Below are 24,876 nucleotides of genomic sequence, written 5' to 3'. Positions count from 1 at the left end.
TTCATCCCGATATATTCCTATTAACAAAATAGCACGATTATAGCAGCTTCGTTGTTACGTTACGCTGAGTAAGTAATAAAATAATATCGTAGTAAAACTTCTGTAAGTTTTGACACATCGAGTTAAATTAATTGACTTGAAGAATTTTCTTGCCCAATAAAATACCTAATTTACATTCTTTTAAACACCTAAAGATGCAAACTTATAGTGCAACTTTTTAGTCTGTAACTCTGTACGATCAGTATCAAAAATGGCGTAGGTATCACTAGACTTATATCGACCCGGATACGGACCGTGATTCCGTGATTACCTTTTGCATTGGTTACGAGCTTTCGATATTTCGACGCAGTTACATGCATCTTGTTACTCGGGTAACTAAAGATAGTGGGTGTGGGTGATGTCAAAGTTGTGTAGACAGCGCTCGGTCTACCCTCAATCGTGCGCGTCGGCTGCGTTCGCTTTCAACGTTACCACTGGTAGTGGTGGTATAAGTCTAGTGAAACCAACCGTGAATAATTCAAAACTGTCATGGTGTAGGTATGTTACTATTAAGGTGTACCTCTCATCGTAAATGTTTTCAACAGGTTGGCCATTTACAGCTTTAATTGGAGTGCCCATTGCCATAGATATGATTTTCATGAAACAACAATATGTAACGTTTTTCAAGTGGTCGGTCATATCGCTCGTCACAATTTTGTTACCTATGATAATAGTGGACTCTTGGCATTACGGGCGGCTAGTAATAGCGCCGTGGAATATAGTAGCTTACAATATATTTACCGAACAAGGACCAGATTTATATGGAGTCGAGCCTTGGACCTACTATTTTGTCAACGGATTTCTCAATTTTAATATTGTATGGGTGAGTAAATTGTATAAAAATGTTACACTTAATACACACATAACCAAGATCATATAACAAAGTGTATTGCAAGGGAGAAAAATGCATTGGTTTGCTGCATGCTTTTGGCCGTGTGTTGGCCGTACAATAATAGCCCCCAGTTGAGGTTGCCTTGACGTGTTGTGATGACCGGGTAACTACGGAACCCTATACCTACTGAGCATGGCCCAACATGCTCTTGGCCGGTTTGTTTTTAAATGTTGTAGCGATTATTCGACTACAATTACGTGAGTAACCCGTTTAATATAATTTTAACATGAACCTGAAACTTTAAACGTTATGTATGTACAATAGTTTCAATATCTTGGAGTCGCACGGAAGTTTTATGGATTTAGGCTCCTTTAAGATTGCGCATCTTGTTGTAGGTACAATTGTAGCCCTTTTTACTGGTCTACGGAAAAGGCAATAATAGAAAGGATTCCTTTCTAATATTGCTTTTCAAAGGATTATGATACTTGTGATTTTAGCAGTCTTAGCGCCACTTGCAACATCCCACTAACCCGTGGTTAACCGTTTAAACTATTAACCCAGTGTCAAATAGTACTGGTAACCGGTTTAACCGGTTAACCCCGGGTCAGTGGGATGGTGCAATTGGGCCTTAGCTATATGTAGCTATGTATGTTTGTGGGTATTTTCGTGCCGTCGATACGAGTCTAAAGCGATTTTGTTGCGAGCGTCTTTTATTTATCACCCAATATGTATAAAGTAGGTACATTAATTGTTATAAAATAAAAAAGGGTCACGTAGTAAAGACAGTTTTAGTAAAAATGTCCATAGTTTTTTACCTTGACAAGATTCTTTTGCCTTTATACCATGTAGCGGATTTTCAGTGGCACTAATTTATTTTACTGCCTCTTTGACAACAAAAGTTGAAAGTCATCGAATGTCACAAACAAGAAGACATGATTTCGCAATTATAAACGATTTTAGCATAAAAATGCCAAAAGAGAAGAGTCGTGGAATATAAGTGAATAGAATGTATTGGATTCTATGACTTCTCTTTCCGCACAGACTATCTTAAGATCAAACGGAATCTTGTCAGGCTTTAGTTGTATTTGAGTATGCTGATTCAAATATTATCTTTGTTTTATATTCCAGATACTGGAATTACAGTTCTAATAGCCACTCTACTACACAATGTGCCCAATCCAATTGTCATTTTGTAGAAAATCAGGCAGATCAATCAATCGAACTGTCAGTTTAGTCATAGTCATAGTATTTATTCATGAACAATACAGGATTGTACTGATTTATTTAAACTAACACGATGTTCACTCATAATTTTAAAACTAACACGGGACTTATAGTCTGGTCATATTTTTGACAAAATCGATTTCGACTGGCAAACCATGTTACTTTTTGGCAACCGGGCTTTTTAACCTAATTTGACCCCTCTGAATCTGAATTTGCCGGTTGCTCGATCGAAATCTTGACCGGAAGTGAGATATTCAAGATGGCGGCCATTATTACCGACCCTAATGAGTTCGTTGTATGGAGACCAATATTTTTTTTTATAATAATTATTGCAGATAATAGCAGTAACAATAACACGTATTTTCTGAAAGTTTGGAGTACCCATCTGCTATGGTTCCAAATATACAGCCCTTCAAAGATTAAACAAAAGGTTTTTTAGTTTTTCGTAAATAACTCTTAAACGGTGGCGCATAGCAAAAAATATTCAGCTACACAAGTAATCTGCATAAAATTGCCTACAAGAAAGATTCCGTACAATTTTTCGCTAAAAATACCAGCCCAGACGACCCGGGACAGACAGTCCTGGCGAAGAATTACTAGGAGAGCCGACCCCAAATGATGGGATTAAGGCTAGGAAAAGAAGAAGAAATATGCGTTTGATACGCGTAGGTCAAAGTAATGACTTTGTTTAAAGATACATAAAATAGGTAAAATAAAATCATACTCACTTTCAAGTCCTTAACATTTGTACCTATAACAATTTTTGGTTTACGGGCCTAAATCGTGCGTGAAACATGAAAATTTGAGACTTTTCGACAATATTTAAGGTTTTAGGTTTGGAGTGTCAGTGTACACATTACAATCCCGATTAATTGTTTAATAAAATTATAAATTCATTTAATATTTAGATCAGTACGGTTTTTACTCACTATTATTTCACTCGTGCCTGAGGAAGGATTCCCAAAGAATCCGAAACATGTCGCCAAAAGCGACTAAAAATAAAAGTGAGTAAAAACCGTACTGATCTAAATATTTTGAAATGTGTCTCACGATAGTTTAAGTGCGATCATTTAATATTCGTACCTATTCTCATATTTCTCATACTAGACGCTTTTTTTTCCACCAAAAGAGTCTTACTTCGCGCACATAGATTAAAGGCTTCAAATGCGTTTTAAAAGATTCAACCATTGAATAAATATTTAAATAAATAAATATATAAAAAAATAAAGGATATTTGAAACTTTTCGAGTGAGTTTTGTAACATAACGATTCGATGTGTTTTGTGACTGTTGTCTACCTCTATCCTTAATCAATTGTTTCTGTAAGCCGAGCCGTATCGTTTACTAAGGTGTGCCAATAAAGAGTATTCTATCTATCTATCTATAACGAGTTAACGAGGCCTTGCAACTGGAAATTCGTATTGCGGTGCGGCGCTGACGATGATATTTTCCACCTTTAAAGGACTGTATATTTTGAACCATACCAAATAGATACTCAACATTTTCAGAATATACGTGTTATTTCGACTGTTATTCCTTGCAAAAATTAAAAAAAATATATATAAATAAATACCTATATACAACAAGTTACTCATTAGGGTCGCTATGTAATGTAGGGTAATAATGGCCGCCACTTGAATATCTCACTTTCGGTCAAGATTTCGATCGGGCAACCGGCAAATTTGGGTGGTAGGTACATAGTGGGTTCTGTTAAGCTACTTTTTATATCAACAAAAGCATTATCTCCAGATTAATGGAGTGGCTATGGGTAGCCCTGTGGCACCGGTTCTAACAAATATCTGAATGGAGCATTTTGAGGCTAGCATAGATTTGCAACCATGGGCAGTGAAGGTATGGAACCGGTATGTCGATGATGTCTTTTGTATTGTAAGGGGTGGCAAGCAGGAAGTGGAGCAGTTACTCCATTATCTCAATTCCATTCATCCTAAGGTAAAATTCACATATGAATTGGAATCAGAACGCAGTCTGCCTTTTCTAGACGTAAAAGTGATAGGTCGGATGGGTGGTTCCCTGGCGCACACTGTCTACAGGAAGCCAACACACACAGATATCTCATCGCTCTGTCTCATCATCACCCTCGTCACCTACTGTCCGTTGTGAATTCCCTAAAGAACAGAGCGCATGATCTTTGTGACCCTGAATTTCTCGAGAGTGAGTTGTCACACGTTCAGGAGGTTCTTAGGAAGAATGGGTACAGGTTGGACAGCCGGCAACCTAGACAAAAACCGAGGAAGAAGCATCCAGATGTTGCAAGACGACCGGCATTTATGCCCTATGTCAACGGAGTGACGGCCCGGACAAGGTAGGTACGATACTAAGGAAGTGTATGAGCACTTTAGTTGCTTTACTTTATTCCGGGATCAGAAGGTTATGGATTGTCAATTTAAAGTCACTGAATATCACAAATATATTTTAACTAGAGTTCCACAATAGTTAGATCAACACAAGGTTAACTTCAAAGGTCAATAATAGTGAAATAATCTACAAGTACGTTTACATGTTAGGAACTACCGGGCAGGTCGCAAGGCGGGGGACAACGCTCGCATCTAGCATGCGTTGTCACTGTCAGCATTCTTGTTACAATGTGTCCCTACAGAAGTATTCCATACAAACTGTGTACACGCCGTTGTCCAAGGTGGCGGGGCAACTAAGGTCAGCAAAAGATGTTATCCCTTATCAAACACCTGGCGTTTATAGTGGTCAATATAAAGTTTATGTTACATTAAATGCACACTCAAATTTTTCTACATGGGTGAATTCTATATAATATTGAATACCCGTCTGTAAAGTAACAACTTGATATCAGTTCCCGTTCTTGAGAAATAAAACTTTTTTTTAAATCTTTTATACTACTTAAACAATAATTCCCACATAAGATATTTTTCGTAGAATGGGTTATGAAGCTTATACGACTACACGGTCAGAATATCTCTCGACAATAATGTAAATTATAGATTTATTGAAACAAATTATTATTTTGTAAGTTTTTCATGACCGAGTAAATCCCACACCGAGAGAAAAGTTTACTATGGTGGTTAACAGTAGTTGTTTCGATCATGTTTAAAAATCTCCCGAGTCACTACTATATTTGTAGAATAGCAGCAAGATTTTGGAAACAAACAGCAAATAATGTTCTGCACAATTAATGGACATTTCTAGTTTTTGCCAGTAACTGCACAAGTTATGGAAGAATAACATATTCATTTTTCTCTCAATAATTAAATCAATTTCCAGCATAAAAAAATAAAAAACTATGCGGTATTTCCAGGCATTCACAGAGGCCAATTCGAACTTTATTTAAGATGTCAATAATATATCATTTTGTTATCATTCGCCCAACCGTCTCGCTCGCACCAAAACATATTTCAACTAGTACGAGCGAAACGCACACGCAAATTTAAAAAATGACATATTTTATAACAAAGTTCGAATTAGCCTCAATTAAAGTATATTAGGAAAGTATACCTTATGGCTTATGGCATTGCGTTAAGGTTCAATAGTTCAATGCATTAAGTGTCTGTCTCTATATGAAAAACGATAGCTGTCAAATTTTTATATCTATTCACAAAACGTTTGGAATACTGGATGCTGTGTCAGATATAAATAGACCCTTGAAGTCTTACAACTATCTATGATGCTTGATCTCAATCTTACTGGTTAGTAAGGACCGTGCACTTAGTTAAACTTCGAATAGCCGCCCGGACAAATTATAAAGCGAATTTCGAATTTTAAATTTTGACAATTCACGAGAAGATTAAGAGCCAACAGGAGCCGAGACCAAACTCAATTTTGAGATTTGAAAGAGAATATCGTCGTCGCGCTGACAGGGGCGGTACCGCGTACCGAGGGACTATCCCAGTGTGTGTGGTGCACGCACACCGACGCGCACGTTATTTGCGCTCCTCGCCGGCCTCACGCCGCTCGCGTTTTTAGTAACTAAATTCAATATCCTTCTACAACCTGCAATCTAATTAACATTTCGAGTTACAGAATAGTAAATAGTAAACATAACATAACATGGACATACAAGAAAACATTGTTGTATAAAAACATACAAGATAACGGCTGTTAAATTAATCCAATTAAATATTTTTAAATATGATAAACAAAAATATTAAATTATAGTCGTGAGTATTTTAAAAGTAAAACTCCCTTATACCTTGATTTTAAACAAAGTATTTTACTTATAACTTACTTGGTTCGTATGAATTAGTGACATACCTAATTAAAAAAGAAAGCTATAACTCCCGCGGGAACAATATAGGCCTTTTCCCTTCAGTACACCTGCATGAAATAAGATCTTTTCGAGCAAGCGTCTTGAAAAACAAATTTGCCGCTCTCCGGCTCCGTTGAATAGAAAAAAAGAAAGCCTCAGGTTAGATAAAATTATCATAATAAAGAAACATGTGACATGTGATATTTCTTACTTTGATGTAATTATACAGTTTTATTGATGGTCCGTTTTTTTATTTATGTGTCAGATTTTGATAAAAATAGGTATAAATTGAAGAGCTCCTAATTCTGATCGGAATAAATATGAAACCCAATAAATAAATAAATAATAATAAATATTAAATCAATATTATAGGACATTCTTACACAGATTGACTAAGTCCCACGGTAAGCCCAAGGAGGCTTGTGTTATGGGTACTCAGACAACGATATACATAATATATAGGTATAAATACTTAAATACAAATAGAAAACACCCATGACTCAGGAACAAATATCTGTGCTCATCATATCATATCATCGAACCCAGGACCATCGGCTTCACAGGCAGGGTCACTACCTCCTAGGCCAGACGACCGGTCGTCGCCCAATATTTTGGGACAATAGTCTAGTCTACAAAAGGTTCAAGGTGGTGAAAAAAATAGTGTAAGCTGTTCGCATAAAAAAACCGCAAATCGATGTACAGGTTAGCCGTTTGGTACACGTATATACTAGTCAAAACAAAAATTTTGACCCGCAGTTCCTAAAAAAAATTCCCTTAGGAGGGGAGTGCTGAAACCTTTTTTTGTATAAAAAAAAAACTTTTTTTTTAAACCTATCGTATACTTCTCATCTATCATACGAAAGGGCTTTTTGAAGCGATTCTGAAAATATACCACATCATTGCATTTTAGCCATTTTTAGGGTTCCGTAGCCAAATGGCAAAAAACGGAACCCTTATGGATTCGTCATGTCTGTCTGTCTGTCGTCCGTCCGTATGTCACAGCCACTTCTTTCCGATACTATAAGAACTGTTGAAACTTGGTAAGTAGATGTATTCTGTGAACCGCATTAAGATTTTCACTCAAAAATAGGAAAAAAAAATTTTAGGGGTTCCCCATACTTAGAACTGAAACCCAAAAATTTTTTTTTTTCATCAAACCCATACGTGTGTGGTATCTATGGATAGGTCTTCAAAAATGATATTGAGGTTTCTCATATATTTTTTTTCTAGACAGAGAGACACTTCCAAAGTGGTAAAATGTGTAACCCCCCTCTAACTTCTAAAATAAGAAAATGATAAAACTGAAAAAATATATGATGTACATTACCTTGCCAACTTTTACCGAGAACTGGTTTGAACGAGATCTAGTTAGTAGTTTTTTTAATACGTTATAAATCGTAAACCGCAATTTACCTTTCACTCACGTGTCACATAAAAATACATTGTTTAAATTGTGTAATGTACGGAACCCTCGGCGCCCGATTCCGATTCGCACTTGGCCGGTTTTTTCTTAAATTGAAAGAAAAAGATTTTTCAAAACATACCAAGTTTGGGCTCCTCCAGATACGATATGGCTGATTTTTTTTGTACAAATGATACGTGATATCCTCATATGTAACCCCAAAAAAGCAATAAAAAATTTATTTAGTTTTTTTTTTCAATACAAAGTGACACAGTTCTACTTAACCCTTTAACTTGACCCCAAACTTGGTGTGTTTTGAAAATTCTATTTGTTTTAATTTACAAAAAAATGGCTAAAATGTAATGATGTGGTATAATTTTAGAATCGCCTCAAAAAGCCCTTTCGTATGATACCACACACGATAGGTTTTTGGAAAAAAAAATATGTTTTTTTTTTTCATACAAAAAAAATGTTTCAGCATACCCCTCCTAAGGGATTTTTTTTAGAAACTGCGGGTCAAAAATTTTGTTTTGACCTCTTAGTATGCGTGTGCCAAACGGCTAATCTGTACATCGATTTGCGGTTTTTCTTTGAAATTGGGCTTGTACGGCTGCCACTAATAGAGATACTAACTCCTAAAAATACGTATGATACCTCATTGGATTCAGAATGATGTCTAGAAAAATGTATTCGAAGCGTTTATTCCCACATAAAAAAAGTTCAAAGCTATTAACAAAAAACGGCCAAGTGCGAGTCGGTTCCGTACCATTACGCAAAAAACGGCAAAAAATCCCGTTTGTTGTTTAGGAGCCCCACTTAAAAAAATACTTTATTCTGTTTTTAGTATTTGTTGTTATAGCGGCAACAGAAATACATCATCCGTAAATATTGCAACTTTTTAGCTATCACGGTTCACGAGATACAGCCTGGTGACAGACGGACAGGCAGATTGACAGACAGACAGACAGATATTATTTTAAAGGTATTAAATATTCTTTTAAAAATTAGGAAATAATATGGTGTATTTAAAACATATCATGGAATATACTACGGTTATAAATTGATATTATGTAAAGTAATTTTTCAACAAGTTAGGCAATTATTAAGTAACCACATTTTTTTCGAACTTTCGTCTTTGTTGTAAATTTAAAAAAAAAGAAAATAATTGGCGTAAAAAGTATTTCGCCTCGTGGAACCCCTTTCATGAGATCACGTCACAAAAGTTTTAATAAAATTAATACTTTGTTTAAAATAAATTTTTGAATAATAGTGAAAATTGTAAAATATAAAGCAATATAATAATACGTACTTAGAACTGATACTTTTCTAAATAAAGAATGAATAAACTAAATTGTGTAATTAATTTTTAGTGCAAATCACCACAATTTGCTTCTAAAGAGCAAATCTGTGACCAAAAATTATATATAGTTTTAATTTTTCGTTCGTATATTCAGATTTGTGTATGAAAATGTGAAACTATTATTTCTAAAATAAATTATTCGTCCCTAATTTACACAAAATGTATACCAAATTTGATCTCATATCAAGAGATAGGTAGAAATAGAGGCAAACTGGACCGCAGAAGCCGACTTTTCCCCTCCCTTTTTGGGGGGTAGCCAGGACTTAATAATAAAGCTAGTGCGTCAGCTCAGCTTTGTATGAACCAAGGAATAATAAATAGTGTTAAACGATATCCCCTGAGGCCAAAGTGCATACTGCATACTCACTTTACTTACTTCGCCTACTAAGAGGCAAATCGCGACTTTGTTATGGTTTATCGATAACTTATCACATCACTAGATTATCGACTTTCAATGTCGACTATTGCCCATCACTTTTCTGTCCGTGTACGTATTTAGAAACTTGACCCCGCCCCTAAAATTAGTGCGATAAGGACAACTGCAGCTTAGGCGAAAAATCCTGCGTAAAAATCTCAAAAATCGAGGTTTCGTACTCGACTGTTTCCTCCTCCAAAACTTAAGCAATCGTAACCAAATTTGGAAATCTAAATGATTATGAAATTGTCTGTGTCGGACTGTTTTGATTTTTTGGCTAATTGATACCAGTTTTAAATACCACGCCTCTCATTGCGGCATAGTCAGTGAGGCCATTTTTGGCCATGTTTGAAGGGCTCTAGCGCCTTAAAAAACAAAAATATCAAAAAAAGCAAAACACACCGACACAGATATTGACAATATTAATCTGTGTTGAAAAAATCATTCCTCTAGCTTCAAAAACCAGGGAGGAAACAGTCGAGTACGTTTGTATGGAGAAATGACCACTCCTGTTGGCTCTTAACGTAACGTCAAACGATATGTTTGTCCCTTTTCAACGATCCTGTCATCCGATGCTTTTAGTAGTGTGAGAGTGAAAAGACGCAAATGTCAGCAATTCGTACCGCTTGGTTTTTGTCAGCGAGCGCATCGCGACATGAAACTAGTATGAGCCTGGCCCGCGATTACGTATAATTGTAAGGAAACTTGGGATCAAGTTATATTAGTCTAAGGTCTAACATTATTAGTATACAGTGTGGAAAAATTTTATGGGCCCTGGAGGAAAAGTGCCTTAAAACCTTAAGTTAGCTCATTTTATTTTTAAAAAGAAACAAAACTGCATTCAAAGGTTTTTTGAAATTCGCTTGTACCGACTAAAAATTCCAAACAATAAAAACTCGCTATTTTATTCTACTAGTAATGAACAGTAGTAGTAGTAGTAGTAGTAGTGGTCAGTTAATGTTAATGATAACATTTTTTCAAGAAGCATTAGGTCTTACACTCGTCTGTCGTACAAAATTTCCATAAAATCGAATATTTAATACTCAAGATTTTTTTTTAGTCAAGCAAAATTGAAAAAAGAAAAAAATTAAAAACCTGAATGCAGTTTAGTTTATTTTTAAAAATAAAAGAATGTCTCCTTTAAGTAAAATGAGCTAACTTAAGGTTTTCAGGCAATTTCCCTCCAGGGCCCATTAATTTGATTATTAAATTACAGTGGTAAGAAAGCGCATTGAGTATGCACTTTTGTCTCAGGTGATGCCGCTTGGCACGATTTATTGTTCCTTAGGGCAAACAAACTGATTTAGCCCGGTAGCCACGAGATCGTAACGCCCCCCAAAAGGGGGTGAAAGGATGGGCTCCCCAAGTCCAATCTATGCTATATTTCTTCCTGTTCTTAGCAACTAGCGCAAGTTATATATCATTTTCGTATAATTTAGGACCGAAGAATTCATTTTTGAAATAATTATCAGACCGTTTCATAAAAAAAATGAGTTGTGTACAAAAAATGAAAATGTTATGTATTTTTTTGTGTCAATTTTCTCTGTTACAATTACAGTGTGGTGATTTGTACTAAATAAAAAAAAATGGACAATGTAGCCCATTTATTGTTCATTTTGGAAAATATCACTTTAAAGTAGGCATTCATTTTTTTTTGTTAAAAATAATAATTTAATTAAAGGAATAGCTGCCGAAACGCCTGTCAAAGAAGAGGCGTTTTTTCTTACTAAGAGGCGTTTTAAGTTTCCAAAGTTTTTATTCCTTACTTGTTTTTATAATTTTTTCGCAACAGTATTAAAAAACGTCGTTCGATACACGTGCGGAAATGTCATTCTTCACTCATCCCGAGCCTTGTCAAGATATCTCGGTACTCGTGAAGTAATGACATACTTTCCGCACTAGCATCGAAATGTACTATTTATTTCATTTGGGCACCAAGAAGTATGTTGGTAGTAAACCTATTTAGTGCGAGTAAAATAGTATGTAAAGGGGCCCACTGACTATCAGTCCGCCGGACGATATTGGCCTGTCAGTTAGAATAAAAATTTGACAGTTCCGAACAACTGACAGGCCGATATCGTCCGGCGGACTGATAGTCAGTGGACCCCTTAAAAATGATTTAATATAATATTGTTAATTAACTAAAGTTTCATTATTGTGTCATTTCATCTCATAACCCTACTACCCATTGAATTGCCTTTACCTTACCTTTTTCACGTTGTCTGCAGCAATGCAGTCGACTGCAGCAATATTGAAGCGCGATATTGCTGCCGACTGCTACGGCAGTAGCCGTAAATGTCAAAATCAAATTTCCTGTCTGGATTTTGACGTTCATTTAAAATAAATAATCAAAGGGGATCATCGATTTTGGGCCCGGAGGACAAACCATCGCGTATATGGTACCCTACACAGACGGTTACAGTAATTATAAACGCATTTTATTACGGAAAAAGATATAATATTGGGTGTAAATAAAACGGGAATGTATATACAATAAAAATACATTATATCTATTATTCATTTCCGTAAATCACACCATCATCTTTATTAGAATAACATAGCATAACGCTCAATTTCGCACAAACCGTTAGGTTTTCACTAAGGAGTTTTAAATTCTCTTTGCACTAAACTTTATGGTGGGTAGAAAAGTCTGTATTCTAATTTGGCACTAACTGCCACTGTCTGTCATTGCCATGTCATAGTCATAGCCTCATAGCTGATATACGTGACATATATGCCGCAATGTATGCATTGCGCGTTTTATAGGAGCTTTGCCTGAGGTGTGTTAAGTAAGCGCGCAATCAAAATTAAACATGCGAAACAATCGCATCGCGTACCGATGAAACTGGGTAAGTTAGTCATGGGAGAATTAACGGTCGACTGCATCGCTAAAGGGGCCCACTGACTATCAGTCCGCCGGACGATATCGGGCTGTCAGTTAGAACAAAAATTTGACAGTCCCGAACAACTAACAGGCCGATATCGTCCGGCGGACTGATAGTCAGTGGGCCCCTTACCTCTCGGCTGTTCAAGCGGACCGATCGTTACCTAAGCCGCGAACATTGAAGTGAGACGGAGATATGGAAGTCGATCAAACGTTCTCTACTCTACAGTGAATCAGTACCCGTCAGTTAGTGTCTGCGTGGGTAATTTAAATAGCTTGGACGTCGTAATAATTATGGTTGTATTCCATACAATATTACATATACGTGAGAGATTTTTTGTTGTTACACTAACATGAGTAAGAGATTTATGAAGGTAAAACAAAAGTCGTGTCCATTTTCTCTAAGCAACAAAAAAAAAATTCGAAACAAAAATGGTTAATAGTAATTAAACGGATTAATTTACGTTAGAGATTTTTTTGTAGAATATAGTAAATATACAGAGCTTAATTAACATGTAATTTTTATGTACACATTAGTTGTTATTTTTATGTACACATTATTTGTTATTTTTATGTACATTTTATTTTAAATAATAGTACATTTCGATGCTAGTGCGGAAAGTATGTCATTACTTATCCGCACGTGTATCGAACGACGTTTTTTAATACAGTTGCGAAAAAATAAGAAAAACAACAAGTATTAAGGAATGGAATTCGAAACTTTTTATATTATTAATTCTGTGACATCATTGACATTATGAAGAGGTGTTTTTCTAGCTTTTATTCGACTAGAATAGATTTTGTTATTATTATTGAACCCACTTCATTGAAAGTTTTTTTTTTCAAATGCATGTTCTATAAGACAGAAACAATTGTAAATATTAAAACATTGTACTATTATTACCTAAATATCGTTATTTACGATTATTTGTGTATTATTTATAAAAACAATATCGAATGTTGCCTTTGGAAACTTAAAACATTCTTGCAGTAAGAAAATACTCCTCTTCTTTGACAGGCATTCCGTTCCATTCAGACAACTTATTAACAACGGTTTTTCAACATTAAAAAATAAACGTGTTATAATACTTATAATGATGAAGAGGTAAGTAATAAAATATGAAATATGCATATTTTTCGTATTCTTACATTAACAGTAGGTTTTTTGTTCATTACGACGTTTAAAGGAAACTAATATAAACTCATCAATAAGTAGTCATGAATTGGAACAAGTATAAATTTAAAAAAATTGGAAAAGTAAAAAGCACTAGTTCGCGAAAACCAACTTTCCGCACGCTAAACAGCCACGAAAAGTAGCACTTTTTGAGCAACTGTATTAAAAAGAAATTTATTGGGGGCAGGGTTCTGTTTCAAGCTCGAAGAAAATATAAATACTTAACGAGTATAGCTTGAGAACAGCATATTAGAAAATCTCTAGTGTGGGAATTGATGTTTTGGTTTATTTTTCTGTTTTAGTAATAATTTGGATTTATAAAAAAAAAATGACATATTTTGTGGAGATTTTTTTCAAAATATATTACCTATTTGTAACATAGGTAATCCCATCTCAAAAAATCTCTGATGTGAGAATTTATGTAGATTTCTCATACATTTTGAACTGTGCTGACCGGCCTATTATAAGATTGAATGCAGCTGTGGTAGTTCCTATATTGGGGAAACCAAACGCACTATAGCGGAAAGGGTCAAGGAGCATATTGCAGCTGTTAAAAAGCGTCAAATAAATAAGTCTGCGGTAGCCGAACATTTGCTACAGTCGGGACCAAACCACTGGATTGAGCTCCATAATCCCAAAGTCCTCTCAACGGAACGTCTTTACTACAGTAGGAAGGTACGTGAAGCGCAATTGAAATCAGAAACATCGAAATTTCATCAAAATGGGGACAGGGGATTTCGCCTTCGTGGAATCCAGTGATTAGCAAATGTAAGGGGGAAAAAACATCCCACCACATACCATCGGATGTCGTGAGTGTTGCGTGTAGGCAAAGTAAAAACCCTAGCGTACAAGTTAATAATCAAGATCAAGTGCGGGTAGGTCGCAAAACCCGCGCAGCAAGAAGATGTTGATACAATTCCTCGCTAGTCTGCCTGTGACCACAAACGTAACGTTACGTTCGAAACGTCAGGCCATAAATAAACGTAACTTTGTACGCGATTAAGTCCAGTGTTAGTTTTAAAATTAATACAGGATTGTGTTTGAAAAAATGACATTGAACTTATCAAGGGTATAGGCAAATAAATATCAATTTTGAACTTTTAACCTAGGGCAATACTTAAAGACTAAACAATAAACAAATAAAACAACACTTAAGAAGACCTAACAAAATGAGACACTTCATCTACAGTATAGAAACACCCTCTCAACAAAAACTGTTTATATTTGTGTTTGAAAATGTTATATTTTGAAATTGTTTTGAGTTCTAGAGGTAATTATTAAACCTCGTTTTTAGGGTTCCGTACCCAAAGGGTAAAAACGGGACCTTATTACTAAGACTCCGCTGTCCGTCTGTCCGTCCGTCCGCCTGTCCGTCTGTCTGTCTGTCATCAGGCTGTATCTCATGAACCGTGATAGCTAGACAGTTGAAATTTTCGCAGATGATGTATTTCTGTTACCACATTAGTGTGTGGGATATAAAAATAAGGGGTTTTGTCCTAGTGATTTTCAAGTCCATTCCTAATAAATTTGAATAATGATTTCAGATATTAGCTTTATCGAGTCCACTGCTGTTGTTGGCGTGCACCGCAATCTCGGCTCGCTCGACAGCACGGGCCCCGTTCTGCTCCCCTTACTGGCTAGGGCTGATGCCGCTCACGCTGTGGCTGATAGTATTCATGCTACAGCCACATAAAGAGGAAAGGTTGGCTATACCATTTGGGAAACATTTTATTTATTCGTTTGTTTAACACATTCGCCACTAACCTACGGTCCTAGCGCTATGTATAACATATTTTTCCCGGTAAGGTATGTTGGGATAAGTTCGGATCTGGGCTTGCAGCGGATAATTCAGTTATAGTTGGCCAAGCAAATCTTGTCAGCAGAAAAAACGCGAAATTCAAATTTTCTATTGGACGATATCCCGTCGCGCCTACATTTTTTAAATTTGCCGCCTTTTTCTGCTGACAAGATTTGCTTGACCAACTATATCTATTTATGTATAACATTACAACACTAAGGCCCACTTGCGCCATCCCACTAACCCGGGGTTAAGCGGTTATGGATCAATGCAGATCTGAAATAAACGATTTTATTTATTTATTTAAACCATGGAGACTATATAAATCAATCAATATATTTTATTTCAGACTAATGTCCATAGTGTTAGTGTACATTCCCTTAAGCCTATGTTAGTTAAACCTATACTAACTTATAATAACTTTAAGCCTGACCAGGAATATATGATCATTGTCAAGAGGGCGCTATTATTCTCATTTTTATGGCAACAGTTCAGTATAGTCTGAACAATGTGGATTGGCAACTCGTTTGACCTACATACTTTTATCTTTTGCCGTATAAGATTTATGTATTTTCTTACGTATCACACTTAGGTCAAAGTCGTCTAATTGCGTCTTCTTTTTTATTTTTGGTATGCTTTTCTTTGGCAGCATAAAACCTCAGGAGGTACAACCTTCTCTCGTAATCCGAGTAATCGATGCCTCCGATTTACCTACAAATTAGTCGTAACATACCAGATGGTGTGACTACTATTAGCCAATAGCCACATCATCTGTTCAGCTCTATAGCTGTTTCTATTTTATTTCGTCTATCATGTTACTCCATTCAAGGGAAGCGGCCTACATCCAAGATTGGATCACCAAAAGGCCACCATGATGATGATCATGATGATGATGATGATGATGGTCATGTAGGTATTTGTTCCGTAACCTTACATAGGTTCTGCTACATTGTCAATTAACAAGATTAATTGTCTCCAAAGCATAGTAAATATTTTTCAAATTCATTTTTGTTACTGCAGTAACATAATATTACATAACACTACAATAACTAAGTCGTAATAACCAGACTATAATGACATTTTGATCTGTTTACCTGTTAGCTCTGATGTTAATTTGGAAATGTTGCGTAGCGAAATAGTTTAATTTCCCGAACTATTCTTTTCCAGCAGTTTATTATTTACATTATTAACAATGTTCCGCTCCTGACTATGTATAGTTTTGGGCATTTTTGTCATTTATTATTTAATATTCAACACTTGCCACAATGACACTGACATCCGTGACAATCTATCATTAAAATTATTGCCAGTGTAAGAAATTAGTTCCAATGAAATTCCGCAACATGGCGCATGATCATCTTCTATATATATATATATACATATATTACGCGAGGCCGATTTTTGTTCATCCCATCAGATCTACAGTTATGGTTCGATTTTAATAAATTATATGTCATTAGATTCGTCTCATGCTACAGATTTGCAATAAGCTCTTAGTTTTTTGATTTTTTTCCTGAAAAAGTACTAAAAAAGTTAATTTGAAAAAATGTACCACGTGACCTTTGTTCTGACTTGAGATTGAATTGAACTCAAACCTATATCCAATGTATGTGAGGTATCCAATCCATTCAAATATTTGTTTTGAGACTGTAACATGCATACACCACACTAAAAATTATATTAAAACACCATAAAATTTTATTATTGTGTTTGACAACATGTCAGACATGTGTTATCCACATCAAAGAGCATATAATCACTACGTTCTAATCCACATCGTACTCATGAAAATTACACATGTTTATTTTATTGTTGCTTTGGCACATAGAAGGTAGGATCCTATAGAAGTAGCGTACCGCGTGCGCCCGTGAGGGACAGAATTTGTAGCCCACCAGGCCACCATAAACCATACAAATCGGTGGGGAAAAGCATCTATATTTACTTCAAAAAGCACGTACGGCGAGGTTTGTTCTTATGAGGATGTTAAATGATGTCGGATCTTTAAGGTAAACGGTCAGCCAATGGAGTTGGCAACTGTCAAAGGTTTGCAGAGATGGCGCCATCATAGCTTGCCTCTTTTTCTATAAGATTTGGCTTAAAGGGCTGGCATCCAGGGCATTAAAAAAACAAAAATTTGACACAATTCTAGGGATTGACAGGGCAAGCTATGCTGGCGCCCTCTGTTAATTATTTCGACCGGCCAACCCCATTTTCCGCATCGGTCCGCGCCCTTGGTGCAGTGCGGCGTATGTGCGATCGTGTGTAAAAGTCGTAACAGACTAACGCACCGCGGCGCGATCTTGGTGCGCCACAGCCATAAGTGAGAGCGAGAAAGAGAATATCTCGAAAAGCCGTATTGGTGCGGTCAAAATATCTCTTTCTCGCTCTAACTTATAGCTGCGTCCTTAACGTATGTACAGTGACAACCTTGCACACTATCGATACGTGCGCCGCACCGCACCAAGGCTGCGGTGAGGTGTGGTAGTCTCTAACGGCTTTTACGATAGTCTGTTAAATACGGCTATAATATTTCTTTCTCGCTCTAACTGATAGCTGCGTCCTTAACGTACGTACGGTGACCACCTTGCGTACTATCGATACGTGCGCCGCATCGCACCAAGGTCGCGGTGAGGTGTGGTAGTCTCTAACGGCTTTTAAGGTAGTCTGTTAAATACGGCTATAAAGCGGCTAACACATTACCGCACCGCACCAAGGTCATTGTGTGACGCACCCATAAGTAAGAGCGAGAAAGCAATATCTCTTTCTCGCTCTTACTTATAGGTGCATCGCACAATGACCAGTGCGGTGCGGTAATGTGTTAGGCGCTTAAGGTGGGCTGCCGTACGCCGAGAGCGAGAAAGAGATATTTTGACGGTACCAAGGTCGCGGTCCAGTCGTTGTACATACTTTCAAAAAAGTAAATTAAAAAAAACGAAATTAGGTTCAAGGGCCTGACACTCTTTGATAGAGAAAGATAGTCTTATTGCGATTCCTATAAGAGGAAAGAGAAAATAGTGCCATGCTTTATCTTTATCACCGACCGGGCATTTTTTCATGGTCGGGTTTGCTATGATGGAATAACCCGACCGTGAAAAAATGCCGAATGAAATGGAGGCGATGGCGAAATACCGAAATTTATGTGAAAGAGAAAAAACCGGCCAAGTGCGAGTCGGACTCGCCCACTGAGGGTTCCGTACTTTATAGTATTTGTTGTTATAGCGGCAACATAAATACATCATCTGTGAAAATTCAACTGTCTAGCTATCACGGTTCGTGAGATACAGCCTGGTGACAGACAGACGGACAGAGGAGTCTTAGTAATAGGGTCCCGTTATTACCCTTTGGGTACGGAACCCTAAAAAGGATTATGCTGCCATACATGAAACTGTCAATACATGAATATCCCCCCCCCCCCCATCTCTTACCCCTGGTCGCTCGGTTTCATGTCTATAACTACGTGTATATACTAAGTCTATTATTAGGTCAGAGGGTCTACCGCGAAAACCGAAATTCGCAAATTGCGGGATCTTTCTCTTTTACTCCAATGAAGGCGTAATTAGAGTGACAGAGAAAGATGACCGCAATTTGAACTTCGATTTTCGCGGTATAGCCCAGACACGGAATGTCACGGAATGTTTGTAAAATGTTTGTAAACTTCAGTCTCATGAATAATAGGAAAAAGAGAATTAAATATAAATTATACTCTAGCCCTATGAAATTTTAGGCATGAGAGCCAAATGACAAAACAAATGAAAAAAAGTGACCATTTTTAGGGTCCCGTTTTTACCCTTTGGGTACGGAACCCTAAAAATGGTCACTTTTTTTCATTTGTAGTCTTCCTCTTTCGCACTCATGGTATGTTCATATACGTAATGGCTTCTCTTTTGCACACTTCAGCTATTCTTTAAGCGTCATCGTAGTTAATTGCACCATTTTTTTTTAATTTGCCGCCTTCGTGTACTGGCGGAAATGTGTGTTCAACTTATATAGAATATTATGTATAAATGTGTCTGTAATATTTAAGGATTTTGGATTTAAATTTTGGCAATTATATAGCTCTCATTACGTGCACAAATAAATCATTTATCTATCTATCTATCAACCAAATAATTAAACATGCCGAAATAAAGATATACTTATTTAGGTAAACTTATTTTTACATTAAGTAAGTACGTAGGTAATAAGAACTCTGTAAGGCCGATTCACATCGTGCCGACATCATAGTCACCCTAATGAGTTTGACAATGTTTTCTTGTATTTTTATCGTAAACTTTAATAGTTGAGGCTTACCTGTGAAAAGATATACCACAATCAACAAAACTTTCACTTCTGCAACCTTTCACACAATATCTTTTACCCATTCATGTATTTTGAAAATTTCTTTATCAAGTTGGGGATACCAATTAATATTCAAAGTTACTACAATGTCTACCATATTAAAATTAATGTATTTTTTGTTGTGCACATGCTTGGTTAAATCAGTTAATAATATTGACATTATAACTATTTACAAATTACGTAAAAGATATCAGAACCGCACTCTGAATATAGCACTTAAATAATATAAGAAGGTATTTAATTTTAGTAGTTATTGATATAAATACTACCAAAATGGTATTTTTTTAACATTGGCAACATGTGCGAGTGGGACACCGCGACCCACTTTTGCTATCTCATGTGGACCGTTTTCTCTAGTCTGGTACGAACACCTTTCTGGCTCGGTGATAAGGTTCAATTTAGTATGGCAAAAAAGTGACAGCTCGCTCCTGTTTAGGGTATAACTTCATGGGTTTATGTCATATCCATGAGCCTAACTAGCGCCACCGGAGAGAATAGGAACTATTATTTAAAGCTGAAAGCTGGTCACTTTTGCAACAGTTCTGCCTTAAGAGATTGTCGTCCTTTCTCTACCGTCCATAGGTTAAACTGTTAACCCAGTGCCAATTGTACTGGTAACCATGGTAACTCCAGGTTTAACTGGTTAACCCCGGGTTAGTGCAATGGTGCCAGTGGGCCTAAGCGTTATATTCGTTTGAAAGCCACACACACCAGTCCAACACCATTTTCTTAGTTTCCATATCACACTTAGTGCCAGTTGCACCATCCGCATTTGACAGACTGATCAACGTCACCCGGCGCGCCCCGGCGGTTTACTATGAAACTTTCCATACAATAAAATTTAGCAAACTCTTTAACGATGACACAGTTTGGTGCAGCCGACCCTTAGTCTCATAAATTTTAAGCGACAGGCAATTGGTAAAAGACAGGTTTTTCAGGAGTTAGCCTGAAATCCACACGTTTCCCTGGTCATGTATTTAGTAAATATTGGACAATCTTACGGGCGTTTTCATCACTCAACTGTATACCATTTTAACGGCCGGTTAGCAGTCGCGACAAAAGTGACGGTCAATGTCAAACCCGAGATGTCAATGTCATTTTGTCGGGAAAGTGACAGTTAGACGTTACTTAAACACAAAAAGTCTCGCTTCAAAGTACAAGTTTAAGGTACATACAAATTAAAATGAAAATGCCCTTAAACATATCGACTTAGTCCCACGGTTAGCTCTCTCTACATCTAGCTCAATAACGCTTGTGTTGTGGGTGCTAGACTAACGATATACTCGTACCTACCTATTATACAACGTGCTCACGAGGACCCCGATAGGTTTTAACAGTGTATTCCTGATCAATTGATCATATTTAAAGACTTAAATGTTCTATACCCTTTTCCGGAATTCGCCTAGTTTCAGAGTTAATACAAAAATAGTTATTTGTTATACAAGGGTGCAAAGTTGTATTTTACCCGCGAGTGTGGAATTGAAACATGAGCAAGCGAAAGGATTCTATAGTTGAACCACGAGCGAAGCGAGTGGTTCTAAAATAGAATCCTGAGCGTAGCGAGTGTTTCAACACACGAGAAGTAAAATACATTTGCACCCGTGTGTAACACAAAACTTTTCCCCTCACTATAGCGAGGAAAGTGCAACATCCACAGGCGTTAGATCATCTTCATCACTGGAATCACTAATTTTTTTACGATATTATAACAGAAAACACTAGAAATTCTGATTTTTACGTGAGTCGGTGAGAAGAACAGTAAAAATTTTGTTGACAATGTTGACATTTCTGTTCTGACGTATGAAATGTCAACGATGCGTTTTGAAATTGCATCGACTCAACTTGTGCGTTCAGAATTATATTTAACATCATTATAAAAAAATCTAACGTTTCTTATGGAATTTTAAGGTTTATGACTTAAAATTATTAATTAAAGCTAAATTTGGTATTTTTTATTAGATTCTCAAACCATTTATTTAATGATAATTAATATCGAACGAACCATTATTATGAGCGTTTTACGTTTTGTTATCTGTCAAGCTACTTACACGCTCCATCCAAGGTCAAATTACTTTCCCCACTAGTGGATAAAATGCGTTTTTCCCCGCTTGTTTTAAAGGATAATAGACGGCTTTCCGAGCTAGTGAGGGGAAAAAAACTTTTTATTGTTACTTAGTGCAAAACGCTTTTTGGTGGCGATGTCACAGATTATATAATAGTTCTTACGAACAGATACTTATCTCTCAAAGAAAATGCAAATACCTACCGTTTTGATACCTACACAAAAATACAATGGAGTGACCTTCAACGCGCCGCTTCCCGCACCGCGCGCGCCGACACAACGCTAGGGTTGCCGACGCTTCTTTCAAATACTTAGGTATCTTAGGTAGATATCTAACTATAAATGTGTCATAAAAACGTTTACCTACATCTTTAAAACAATTTAATAGTACCTACGTAGCTTGTAACTATCGTAAAAGTAATAACGGTAGGTGTAAGTACCTATATTGAGAATGTCTACTTACTTTTCCTCATTTGTCGGAAGAGTAAAAAACGATAATTTATTATTTGTTTTGGTGTTCCTGCATCCACAGTCCACACACTACGAGCTTACCTATTTTTTCGTTGCGAAGACATTTCTTTCGTATGATCTCTGGCGTATTCGAGCGCGCGGTGACGTGCGTGCGTTAGCGCGTGTGGCCACCAACTAGCTTGACTTGGTACCGTGAAGGGGACACGATTCGTAGGTATAAATCCGAGCTCGCGCGGAGGTTCCATAGGCCTGGCGATGTTGCTACTATGGGCACAGAATAAATAATAGTACCACGTACAGAAGTTTCACTGTTTAACAAAACCGATGATTAGGTATACCGAACGTGCCTAAACGTGGCTAATTGGACCGAGCTCTTTCGAAAGGCTTGGTATGGGCGTTAGGGTTATCACCGCTCGAAGCGAGTACCGTCACCGGCGACGGAATATAAATAGACATCGCTCTATAGAAAAATGCCTTCCAAAAATGACCCCAGCCACACTGATACTGACAACTATCCATTCTCTATTAATATGTTTAGCTCAAAAAAGGTATATATATATATCCAGCTTTTACTTATATCGAATAATCAATTGCCCGCTTTAAAAAAAAAGTTGTGATTGGTCAATATAAGTTTTGATTGGCTATAATAAAATTCTATGCGCAAAACCTCTTGCGCGGCGTTACAATATTTTGGCTTTGGCAAACCTTACAAGTATGATACTAACCAAGAAGGAACCAATTCCTATAATTATTATTTTGACGCGTGTTTATTATTAAGATTACATGTCTAAACTTTAAAACATAACGCTATCCCCATTATGCCACCCCGTATCAAAAAGGCATAAGTCATTATGAAACTAGTATAGAGTTACGACATTTAGTTTAGCGTATTAGTCTTCAACAGTCTGCTAATTTAAATAATTATTTATCGTGTTTAGGAATTAAACTTACACAAACCAAATAATCCCATTCTTTTTCTTGTGTTTTATTGAATTGTTGCGGCACTATTTTACCGCACAAGAAGGCATTTTATTTATGTGGCTTTCTGAATTAATAATTTTATATGGGCTGACATGTTATGCCACAGAAGGCCGCTGTCGTACTAAAGCTGTCGAATTCCGCGCAGCACAGTCGATTCGTTTTCAGCACAGTAGCCGTGGGGTCATTTTTGAGCTCAAGTCAGTCTTCTATAGTTATTCTACTTCGTTGACCGTCACCTATTTTTAACCGACTTCAATTTCATAGAAGGAGGAGGTTCTGTATTCGGTTGTGGCTGTTTTTTTTTTTTTTTTTTTTTTTTTTTTTTTTTTTTTTTTTTTTTTTTTTTTTATGTATGTATGTTCACCGATTATTCCGAGACCCGTGGTCCGATGTATGGTGATTTGGGTGTTTTCATAAGCAACTTTAGCATTTTCTCTCGAAAACGACCAATTTGATGAATTGCACCTGATGATGATGATTGTTTTGAAGATAGTGATGATGATTTTTTTATTGTAGGATGTTCAGCGAATACTCCGAGACCCGTGGTCCGACTTGAACAATTCTTTTTTTGTTTGAAAGGAACTACCTCCAAGGTAGTCCCACATTAATCTGGTGCTGTTCTGATGATGGGATCCATGAGGAATTGAGGGAATTCCTCAATTTTTAAAGGCACATGTATGGTGATTTGGTCGTTTTCTTAAGCAAATTGAGCATTTTTTCTCGAAAACCACCAATTTGATGTAGTGGAGCGGATGATGATGATTGTTTTGATGATAATGATTTCAGCGATTACTCCGGCACCCATGATCCGATTTGAGTTATTCTTTTTCTGTTTGAAAGAAGTTACCTCTCCAAGGTGTTTTCGTAATATTTTTGGTTTTGATTTGATGATGGAATCCGTGAGGAATTGAGGGAACTCCTCAATTTTTAAAGGCACGTGTGTGGTAATTTCGGTGTTTTCTAAAGTAACTCAAGCATTTCCTTCCCAAAACCACCAATTTGATGTAGTGCAACTGTAGCCTAACCACGAGTTTGACACTAAATATTCTTCGTAACTTACTTTGTACACTAATATGCTAGTACGAGCGAGATGCATAAACAGTAAGTTACGCACACGATAGCGAATATATCAATGTCAAACTCGTGGTAAGGCTACTGATAACTTCCCTCGTATGTGTATTATGATTTTTGATGTAGGTAGTGTTGGAAACAACCAAAGAGACTGAGAGGTGAAGGTAGAGGGTATTAGTGTTTGGGGGGTTTGAGGTTGGGGGTTGAGTGGAGGTGAGTTGATGGGTTGGGGACTGTGGGGTTGGGAGTTAAGGGATCGGGGGTTAGGGTTAGAAGTTAAGGGGTCTGGGGTTAGGGGTCGGGGAATGGCGGTTGAAGGGTTGGTGGTTTAGGGTCGAGGGGTTCAGTGATCAGGGGTTGATGTGCTGTGAGGTTGAGTGATCACCGGGTTTGAGGGATTGGGTCAGTGGCGGGGCGGAGAATGGATTTAGTGACAGGAATGATTTCCCAGACGGACTCGAGGAAAATTCTGATTATTTAATAAAGTTTACGAATTTACAGTTAAACATCATTATGTTTTTCATTCATGCGTCACGCTCTTAACAATGTTTTAAAACTAAAAATGGAAAAATAAAAACTTTTATAAAAA

At 36.8% G+C, this 24,876-nt stretch overlaps 2 protein-coding genes across 2 annotated transcripts in view; one reads left to right on the top strand and one right to left on the bottom strand.

The window, feature by feature from the left end:
• The window catches only part of LOC134754373 (uncharacterized), a 399,152-nt gene that overhangs the window by 168,058 nt on the left and 206,218 nt on the right, over positions 1 to 24,876 (bottom strand). The gene's annotated exons all lie outside the window — the stretch shown is intronic.
• The window catches only part of LOC134754258 (alpha-1,2-mannosyltransferase ALG9), a 79,376-nt gene that overhangs the window by 24,652 nt on the left and 29,848 nt on the right, over positions 1 to 24,876 (top strand). The window contains exons 5-6 of the mRNA XM_063690464.1: positions 585 to 862; positions 15,111 to 15,268. Coding sequence (XP_063546534.1) covers positions 585 to 862; positions 15,111 to 15,268 — 436 coding nt within the window. The remainder of the gene's footprint in view (positions 1 to 584; positions 863 to 15,110; positions 15,269 to 24,876) is intronic.

Source organism: Cydia strobilella, chromosome Z (assembly GCF_947568885.1).
Source record: "Cydia strobilella chromosome Z, ilCydStro3.1, whole genome shotgun sequence".
NCBI classification, from domain to species: domain Eukaryota; kingdom Metazoa; phylum Arthropoda; class Insecta; order Lepidoptera; family Tortricidae; genus Cydia; species Cydia strobilella.
The sequence above is the reverse complement of the archived record's forward strand: the minus strand, read 5'-3'. Positions and strand labels throughout refer to the sequence as shown.